Source organism: Pavona decussata, unplaced genomic scaffold, assembly GCF_977016875.1.
Source record: "Pavona decussata unplaced genomic scaffold, jaPavDecu1.1 SCAFFOLD_96, whole genome shotgun sequence".
NCBI lineage: Eukaryota > Metazoa > Cnidaria > Anthozoa > Scleractinia > Agariciidae > Pavona > Pavona decussata.
Window position 1 is genome coordinate 191,628 of NW_028145513.1, and position 10,952 is coordinate 202,579.

The 10,952-nt window shown below is 37.8% G+C and overlaps 1 protein-coding gene across 1 annotated transcript; it reads right to left on the reverse strand.

Annotated features, from left to right (window-relative positions):
- Nucleotides 1-2,778: 2,778 nt before the first annotated feature.
- LOC146472767 (zinc metalloproteinase nas-15-like) lies at nucleotides 2,779-7,664 on the reverse strand. Its single transcript, XM_085119162.1, has 6 exons — nucleotides 7,586-7,664; nucleotides 5,919-6,092; nucleotides 5,164-5,284; nucleotides 4,386-4,489; nucleotides 3,755-3,826; nucleotides 2,779-3,002 (listed from the first exon to the last, which is right to left on the reverse strand). The coding sequence occupies exons 1-6, from the start codon at nucleotides 7,662-7,664 to the stop codon at nucleotides 2,779-2,781; spliced, it is 774 nt and encodes a 257-aa protein (XP_084975288.1).
- Between the last annotated feature and the right edge of the window lie 3,288 nt (nucleotides 7,665-10,952).

The following is a 10,952-nucleotide window of genomic DNA, read 5'->3' on the forward strand; positions in this document are numbered from 1 at the left end:
AACGTAAGAAAACTAACGCCTAAACGTAAAAATCCCTAACCCCCAAGCGTAAGAAAACTATCCACTAAACGTAAGAATACATAGCCCCCAAACGTAAGAAAACGAACCCCCAAACGTAAGAATCCCTTACCCCCCCCCCCCCAACATAAGAATCCCTAAACCCTAAACGTAAGAATCCCTAATCCCCAAACGAAAGAAAAGTTAAACCCCAAACGTAAGATTCATTAACCCCAAAAGGTAAAAATACCAAACACACAAACGTAAGAATCCCTAACCCCCAAACGTAAAAAAAGCTAAGCCCCAAACGTAAAAAACTAACCCCCAAACGTAAGCATCCCTAACCCCTACACGTAAGAAAACTAACCCCCAAACGTAAGAATCCCTAACCCCCAAACGTTAGAAAACTAACCCCCAAACGGAAGAAAGTTAAGCCCGTAAAGTTAGAATTACTAACCCCCAAACGTAGGAAAACTAACCCTTAAACGTAAGAATCCCTAACCCCGAAACGTAAGAATCTCTAGGGGGTCCGGGGACATGCTCCGCTGGAAAATGTTTTAAAATAAATGCTTCTAGAATGCTAAAAATACACCCCAATATAGCAGACACAGTGAATTATTTTATTATTTATCAGGGTTATTAACACCAAATTTGAACTAAAATAGCAAAACATCAAACACAAGGAAAATCCCAATAATTACTTTTTAGCACGTTGACAAATCTAAATCAGTAAATTTACCAAAGTTGTGACAACGGTTTTAATTTCGCTGGACAAATTCATTCGCTACATCTAGAAGCCGAATCTTATCTGTTCTTGCCTTGTGGGTATGCATTAAAGCTACATTATTAAAACGTTGCTGTTTCAAGTGAGCACGCAACCACGTTTTCACTCTTCTTGCTATGGAAAATGACCGCTCATCTGTAGCACCAGTGGCAAGATTTACCAACAGGAGTTTACAAACAACAATAACCTCAGTTATGATCTGTCTCTCGTGATCAGTTAAAGACTCTTAACCGCTTCAGTTCAAAACTTCGGCAAAGCAATCAATCTGCGCATTATTGATCAACCCTTTCAAAATTTCGAGTTGGGACAAAAGATATCCAGTTTTACATCGTTAGTATAATTTTCTGTCATGTAGTCCATTTGTGAGGATACGTCTTGCGAGCTCAAAACGCCTATCAGAAGAGACTCCATATTGGAATCTGCTTTGAAACTAGGCTGATCAAAACGTTCTTCAATGGACGAGACTATTACTGATCTAGTCCTTCAAAGTAGATTCTTCGATGTACTTGCTCAGGAGTCACAGGAAAGAAAGGCGTTCCATTTCCAACCTCAAATCTTTCAGGAGCTCTCTTGTTTCTTGGTACCTCAGGCTCCGTAATAGAAACATGAAGCTGTTTTTTGCGAAGCACTGTTTGATAAAAAGTAGCAAAACAGTCATCATTTCTGATCTTCTTGAGTGCATCCTTCGTCAGCTTGGCATGGTTTTGTCCACTGGTGGCTGACATGCCGGCTTTCTGTAAGTTCTCCGATAGATTATCTGTATAGGAGAAACTGATCCTCTGACTCAAGTTTAAACCAAAGAGAAAGTCAAACTTTTTCATCTGTGCTTCAGGCATCCAATTATTCTACCACAATCATCTGATTCTAGTCTCGTTTCAAGGCAATCATTCCATAGCTTTAACAATGCGTCCTAATTGTCGATGACTCTTTGGAAACAGGTTGCTCTCACAGTCCACCTTGTTGCACAGAATTTAGTCAAGCCGGATGCTGAAATGCCTTCTTCTTCATCCATTTCTATATTTGACTTAATTTGGCCAAGCAAGTTTTCGCGTTTTGGCGAGAACTTGACTAGCTTTACAATTTTATTTGTGTTATTTACTGTGTCTGACAATATTTTGCAGTGCCTCGTTGCGTCTTTTGATTTAGTCAAATTCGTCACTAAGCGTGACGGGGGAAAGAAACAGAAATTTCGCAGTTCCTTGCAAGCTAACCCCCAACTATTCCGCACACAAAGACCAAACAAGCAAACCGGGAACTCCATGCCCTACTCTTTTTTACACTTAAACTTAGCGTATAAGCATGGCAATGTGTAGGATGAGCTTTTTTCTGAAAATCATGAGTTGAATTTGCTTCGCAACCCCCGACCTTTTACCCAACATATTGCAAAATTATTGGATTGCAAAATTATTAGGGGGGGGGGGGGGGAACCTGCATTCCTTGCTCAAACAGCTTTAATATTTTACACACAAAAGTTCCACTTGTCAATAACAATTTAAATGTTTAACTTTTGTTTTCTGTGAAATTTTGACTGAGTTACAATTTTTTCAAAATACCTCCTTAACTTTAGAATGCATTAAACGTGACACACTTTTTCATGTACTTAAAGCCTATTTTCACAAAAGTGGGACCTGGCTTAGGGTCAACTCTATTTTAACTTAAAAGCACTAAAACCAATCTACTAATGTATGGAATAAAATTTGTGGGCACTCTACGCTGCGTGCCGTACAGAGCTCCGCGATTTCCCTAATATTCACGGATTTCAATCGAAACTGAACATAAAGCCGTCAGACCGATAGACACATTTCTGAACCGAACTCTTTTAGAAATACAATAATAATCACTGGGTAAATATTTCTGGTTAGTGTTTGTTTTGCGTGACTAACAGTTGTTCATTTCAGGGTATATAATTAGTCAATATTCATTCTGTCAGATGTTCAGATTTCAACAACAATGATACGATTCTGTGACAACAGTAATGCAAGCTTTATTATTTCTTATTAATTCTTTTTGCATCCATAGTACAGATTCAGTTGTTTAACATCTAGTGGGCTGAGATGTTTACGTTGACCAATGGACGCGCCATTCTTGACTTTTATGGTGGTTTGCCATGGCCAATTGGCGAAGTCCCGCTTCCCGTAGTGCATTATGGATCCATAGTCGTATGGAACACCAAGACTGTTGATTGTTCCCGTGGAGTATTTCCTGAAGTTGTGTTTTTGATCTTAGTTATTATAAAAGAAAATACAAAAAATGTTAGCATTCAAACAATCTCGGCCTGGAACAGTTGCCACTTAAGGACGGTGCCTACTAATAAAGAAGTATTTTTGCGCGATTTATGACTATGCGCGAAAATCAGATCTTCGCAAGGGCTATTGAAATCCAAAAAGAAAATTGGGGGTAACCACGCATTTTCTAAAGATAACTAAGAAACAATAATTCTAAAAAAGTGCTAAAATACAAAGCAATGTATGGCATTTTTTTTTATGAAATTGATGCTTTATTGTCTCCGAAAAATGCATGACTACTCCTAATTGCCTTTTGGATACCAAAAGCTCTTGCTAAGTTCTGCTTTCTCCGCATAGTTTTAAACAGCGCAATTATATCCCAGTATTAGTAGGCACCACCCATGGGAACATTTTATGGTCTATGAGATTATAGACCATAGAAAACTGCCGTCGGTTTATTAATGATAATGTTTGAATCAGCCACTAAAGCAGGTTATGGGCTCCTGATAAATATTGTTATGACTTTGACAGCTTCAGCTTGGTCGATAATAAACAGACCAACTTACAAGTAAATATAAAAGCATTCATTTTCACTGGTCAAAATGACCAACTCACAAGTAAATATAAAAGCATTCATTTTCGCTGGTCAAAATATGCAAACATGTCTTAATTCTTCAACGTTGATCTTTGAAAAAAGGTATTTGAAGGAAAAAATATGTTAAACCATGCTTAATGTATAACAAATCACCTGATTTTATGTTATCCCATATAATTTCCACATAATTATCACGGTCTGGTCGACTTTGTTCATGCCAGAAGCCTGTAAGACAAAAATTAAAGAATCGCTTTGGTAATGTTCTACGAATAGCTTTGGTTCCATGGTCCGGCTGTAAATAGGTTTAGTTCCCTCTTATTTTTCACTATCACTCTGTTTATTGTAGTGAGCTACCAGAGGGGTTGGGATTGAGAGGCTTCCGTTCCAAAGACACCTAGCGTTTACATCTAAACTCTCGAGGCTTGGTTCAGAGCTTTGATGCGAAAACTGAGATCGATGTTGTTTTATGTTTCACTGGTTAATGACACCCCGCGGATACAATTATAGCACATGTTATCACGAAAAAGGTATAAACAAACTGAAAAAAAAATCGATGGTTGCGTGGAGGTACCGAAAGATAACGAGTTCACTTATTACACCAGTTGGTATGAATCGAAGTCCCAGTCATTAACACAACCACTAAAAAACGCAGTTGCTACTGAATTAATTCAAGCTTGAAATAGCGTTGTGCATGGAAATTGGGACAAAAACATGGCTGACTTGACGGCCAAAAAATGGAAACATAAAAAACACGCAGTAAACAATAAAATTTCTGAACAAATACCAAGAGCATGTCCGATCTCGTGTACGGCGATCCCGTGGAACCCACATCCAGAACCAAGGGAAATCTGCTGCTTTCCCCCAACTTTACCGACCTTTGACCAGCAACTAAATGAAAGAAGGCGAATGAAAAGAAAAAGTAATCGGCAAACTGATAGAGAATGATAAAACATTTATGTGGCTATATATATTGTTTTATTAGCTGTTTTATTGTTTGGTAGCCAATCAAGTAGTCCTCTGGCCGCAGGGGTGCGTTCTTTGAGTATCAAGACTGAAGCTAAGATGTCTTACAATAGGGCATTTGTGTTTACGTTAAACAAAAACCCCCATTTGTTCTTTTGTTACTACTGCGAATACTACTACTGTGCAGCTCGGGATGGTTATGTGAAATAAGGGTTTCTTAAGGACGACCGGGTGCCTAGCAATACAAATACAATACAAATACTTTAATTTAAGGGAATAATTGATTTTAAGAAGAGTAATCGGAATCCAAAACGAAAATTATAAGGGCAACCAGTTCACCTCTAAGTTCACGAAAAATCTATATAGTGAAGTTCTTTTAAGCCTTTTTAAAATTCTCGTTACTTGGTCTCTGAACTGAAAATGTTTGGTTGCCCCAATTTTCTTTTTGGACTCCTTTAGCCCCTGCTAAAACCTGCTTTTCTCACATTGTAATAAACGATGCAAAAATATCTCTGTACTAGGAGACACCGTCCTTAACTTGACACGAATTGAGGGGAAATTTCTGTGTCATTTTGGTCTACCCTTGTTTCCATCCTTACCCGCTCTGGACAGTGAACTCTATGTAATCCCGTTGAGTTGTTCGTTTGACAAACTTGATGCACGTCTTCTCTGAAATTTCCTTCATGGCGCTAAAAATAGCTCCTCTCTTGAATACGCTATCTGTCAAAAAAGAAAGAACAACATGTGATTTTAACTACAATTTATGTAACTAACACTGCACAAGTCCCAATTGATAAACGAGTTAACCCCTAAAATACTGGTTGTTTTTCCTACGCTACAAAATGAATGCCTGTATGGAGGTTTAAATTTGATAACAATGTGGAAATGTGATGGCTCCGTTCAAACCGGCTTAAAAATATTGCATAAATAGATCAGATTGAAAAGAAAACAAAAAAAAAAACAGCCAAAATCGTTGGCGACATAATTGCAATTTCTCGACGAACAAAAATAGGCTGGACACTGTCTTCATTTGGACAGAAGTTGAAATTGTAATTTATATCTTAACAATTTATTTTTTAACCTTTATGACGAGTTCATCAACCGTATTCAAAACATTCGTTAAAAATAAAAAATATAAAGAAAAAAAATAAAGAAAGCACTTGGACAGTCAGTGCTATGCTTCTCTCTTCTTTTCTTTCTTAATTTCTTTTTTTGTTTGTTTGTTTGTTTGTTACAAATATGGTAGAAATATTCCCTTTTTCTTGTTGGCGCTAGTACTGATTTCGCTACGGTTTCCCATTTCAATTTAGCCTGGCGCCATCTTACAATTCATGATAAGGATTTTTCGTCATACCTGCGTCATCACGCAATGTGTAAGGAACAATCCCTCCAGGCCACTTGCGATAGTTTGAGTTTGTCAGTTTTCGTGCGCTACCAACTTTTGTAGGGTCCTCTCCGTTCTCAGCCGCTTGAATCTCCTCCTCAGACAGCATCATGTCTCCCTCAAATATGCGAGTTTTTGACCCACCTAGAGAGCAAAGGATGCCGGTATTAAGTAATTGCTAACAGCAAGGAGCCATATGAACTGAGTTTTGAAAGGTTTTACTAAACTTTTACAGGCAATTTTCTCTTCGAGCTTTCAAGCAAACTAAAAACGCCTAACAAGCTCAATAGGCGCCATAGTGAGAGAGACGGCTTAAAGTTTCATAAGTTTTAGGGAATATGAGAAAGATTAATATTGTGAGGTAATTTAAATGAAGATTTAGAATTAAAGATTTGTAGAAGAAAACAAGAGCAGGTTATAAAAGATGATGAACACAACCACACCACGTGATCAATTTAAATCAATCAGACTGGGAGGAAATAAAGTGGAGCATGTAAAAGAGTAATTTACGTCACTTTGATACAATAACGCTATAGATTTGTTTGAGTTACCCGATTTATGTCAGTTAGAGAAATAAAACTTTTCAACGGTAAATTGATATATTTTAAGTTTTTATATCATTTCTTAATGTGTAATGACCAATTGGAGCTACCAACGTCAGATATCGGTGATATCGACGTGGAAGTAACGAAATCGTCATATATACAGTGGCAAAACCAAACAAAAAGTCGCAGCAGATGAAATATTTCCAATCAGAAATACGTTACTGGAATAAACATTTTATTATAGCAAATTCTATCACGACTCTCAGGAGACGAGAGAACTGATTAACTGATAAGGTAGATGGTTAAGAACGTAATCCTGTCTGTTTTGTTCATTTTATCATCTCAAAGACGGTTATTATCAAGAACAATTTTCCTCTTCTACCTACTTCCCGCTTAAGAGATATCCTGCAAGTCACTGACATGTATTATGTTTTCCCCATTTTGGTTTACTCTGCTAAACAGTATCTAATGATTGATGAACATGATATAAATAGGATCTTGTTGTATGTATATTTAACCGAACTTTTATTGAAAAGGTGGCCGGTGAAAACTCGAGCACTTTTCGTGAAGCAGCACCGAAATACGGATTGTTTTGCCCGAGAAGTTTTAGAATGGCTTAAAAGAGAGAAGAAAGGTGGAGAAAGAAGAGAGAGAAGAGGGAAAAAAAGACTTCACAACCTTATTTATTTATTATTACGTTTTTTTTTTTTTTTATCGGCCACTTTGGAGAGTTTTGAACGGCAAAAAGACATTCGCACCCCACACTCAAGCAAGTATGATTTGAACGGGCTCGTTTTCAAAAAAATTTAGGTATATATAAATGTTATAATTAAAACCCATTAGAGTAAGTGGTAGGTTGTAAGAATGTGAACGGTCAAGGGGAAATCCCTTGAAAAATGTATTCAGTCTAAACTTATAATTTTAGATGGTATAGGTGAATAAGCTGAGAGTGGCTGATGCTTGATTTTTATTGGAACGTAGAAAAGTAACCGTGAATAAATATTCAAGTATTGCGTAATAGTAGTGAAAGGGTCAACTGTTCATTTGCTACAATATCTGGAGAAGAAATTGGCTTTAAAAAAGACAAATTACCTCGTTTCTGACGATCTCCATCTTCCAAGGGAAAGGCAAACGTCGAGGCAACTAAGAGTAAAATGCTAAACGAGCGCATTTTTATCAAACTTTTTCAAGCAAATTAAGGAGGTGGACTTCAACGTGTGGGATAGGACAGTGCAACCCGGCTAGCATGGAAAAGAGAATCTAGTTTTATACTGTTAGAAAACAGCAGCTTTTTGTTTATTTACTTCATCTGTTTAGTTGGACTAACATGCTTTGTATGAATGTTAGCATTCCTCAACTTTAAGGCAACCAAAACACGTACGTATGCAGTTGTACAAATCTTTCAGGGAACGGGAGTCTACAACAGCCGTCCATCTCTTTTGTTGCGGTATTTCTTTGAGTAAGTGAATTCCTGTGAAAGCCAAAGCTGAAAGCAGCTGTTGCAACAGTAATAACTTTATTTGACGTGTCAATCGATCTAGCTTGTCATATTTGTCCACATGCCAACAAAAAAATGTTTGCTTTGCTTTTTGAACACAACCAAACAAACTGATACGATATCTTTTGTTTTGTTTACCCTGCAGAATAAGTGTTGATTTCTAAACTTTTCTGGTGCGAGAAGTGAGCTCGAGGCGCATCCGCAAGTGCAAGGCGAATGCGGAGCGCGGCGAAAAAAATGACGTCCGTATGCATAACTTTGCTCAAGCTGTTTTAGAGTTCAAATGTGAAGGAAGTTACCCAGTCGCCGGAGTGGCTACGTTATGTCATGTGATTGTGACAGTCTGACGCCACAAAAGCTTAAAAAAATGCTTCATCCGTTGGGCATTTCAAGCGAAATATCAAGAAGGTAGCTGATATATCGGATTCCCACACGGCAATCTCGTAAAGCAGTTGTAATTAGTTTTAGTTTTTAACTTAACCTTAACTGATGATTTTTCGTGTGTAAATAAAGATTTACATACAATTTACATAGTTTACATACATACAACACAAAATGGCAGTCGCGTCAGCGTGTCCATAGCGTATTTCCAAACGTGCCAAATTGTAACTAAAATAAAATAAGCAAAAAAATACATTCATTCGTTTGCTTTAATTTTTGTTGAAAGATGTACTAGGATACTTCCAACCGGGCTTGGAAAAAAGCCTTACTGGTAATTTACCAGCTTTCTCTCTGTGTCTTCAAGAGGATCGAGTTTGATGCTGTTGTTCCTCGCCGGCGTTCGCCGTTAGCACTGGATAAACTAAAGAAAGGGCGTTACGAACTGAATAAGCTCAGTGAAAATAAAGTAATGCAAATTAAAGATATCGGAGGAGATTAAAAAAAAAATTATCTGTAGCAATGCCATTGTATCGATCACATAATCTAAGCCCGTGTGATTGTTGGGGATTTGGGGATGCGTATGGGGGCCGGAACAATGCTATGCATACAGGCGTTATTTTGGTTTATTTTTTATTGTCTCCCGCTTCACACTCGCATGTGCTTTCATCTCGCTTCAAACAAACACGACTTAAAAGGGCGGAAAAAAGCGTATTTTTGGAAAGTCAACAACAGCTTGCATATTAGGGGGGAAAAAATCCAGTCCTTAAAATTTTCTGCAATTTAAATTTTCAGCTAAAGAATCCAAAAAGATGAAACTATGGGAAGGGGAAGAATCATGGGGTTTTTTATATTTTTTTGTTGAAGACTTTCAATCAGCTGACAAATAATTCTGGAATGACGAGAGAAAAGAAATCAGTTCAATTCTCGAAAGGAATATGAACTCCTGATCTGTTCTAACGCATTTTGGAAACAAAAAAGCGAGAACTTGAAAAACATTAGCCTAACATTTTTCAAGTTTCAATCTATACAGGCCTACTCTGTCTCTGGCCAGAGGCACTAATCGACAGTTTTATTGCACTGGGATGATAATTTATAACCTCAGTAATTAAACCACGTCTCTCGTGATTTATGAGAGTTGTCACCTTTCTAGCAGTGAAAAGGGTTTGGAAAAATAAATTGCACGTTAAGCGTGATCTTCTGACTAATGGGAGTTTCAGTAATGGACTTGAGGTCAAAATAATACGAAGGGCAAATTACTTTAGTCAACGCCGCTGACCGCTAACTTCTGAAGACCTATAGGTTCCCAAGGAGCGATGAGCTGATTCCAGATCGGAAAGAGTGGTTTGCGGCCAATTTTGGCCCATAATCTGCAGTGAATTGCTTGCGTTGGTGCAATGCTAGGTAAAACTCTAAATTTTCTTTCTACTAAAGCGAGTGATTGTGGACGATGGCGAATTACAGTGTAAATGTCAAAGGGAAATCACCGTAAATGAAGGCCCATGCTGTCTCCCTTCGGAATCCCAAAAGCTGTTCATTAATGGTATGAAATGAGAGCACGGAATACCACTGGCGATGGATAGACTTGCGATCTGCAAGAAAAGGTTCAGAAATCTGGAACTTGGTACAGTTGGAATGATTTGCAGTACGCAACGACGCTTTCAACTTATGTCAAAGCGTGGAGAATTGGACAATACCGTAAAGTAAGCTTTAATTTGCTGGAAGTTGTTTAAAAAATAACATTTATCAGAAATTTAATCTGTACGTGATATTTTCTTAAATTCAAGGCCGTTTCAGTTTTTTAACGGTCTACTTGCGAATCGACGTGATCATGTCAAAATGCTTGATGGAAATGAGTGGAAATCTATTCTATAGCCTCTTTTTCTTATTTGCCCCGGGAATAAAATAAGTCGGCCCCGCAGAACGTTTTACAGATTTAGGAACTAGCAATATAGATTCATTTCTTGAACTTATGTACTTTTAGAGAAAATCAAGAAAATACGTTGCCTGTTTTGCAATCAACTAAAATCATTAAATGGCTGAAACACTGTCTACTTCATTGACCGTTTAATTTAATTACAAAATGACTAAAACCAAAAGCCACATATATTTTTGCAAAGTCGAAAAAATATTTTAACTTTAGTATTAGTCTTAAGTTGTGGTGTATTAACAGACCGTAATGGAGTCTTATATTTGGCACTTTTCACAGCACCCTCTGAGTGGGGCCAACAAACAACTGATGTTACCATGGCAACAATGAAGTAAGGACCTTAATAAGGGGCGTTTTGGAGCATCCCATTGAAGATCTCTTTGCGTGCCAAATTTGAGTGGGGGTCAAGAATTTTCATTTCCCACTTTGTTTGATTTTTACAGAAAAGTGTTCTTAAAAGGCTTATTATTCGTCAATAAACAGGGTGATGAATGGGGAATTCTCCTGTCTGAAGTGAGCCAGGGAGTTGTTGGAATCGCTCGCGCCTTCTTAGGTTCCGGTGCACGTTCCGTGTTGGCTGCTCTGTGGGCCATAGAGGACCTGGCAACAAAGCAGTTCACGAGACGTTTCTACGAGCACCTTGTTCGTGGTGA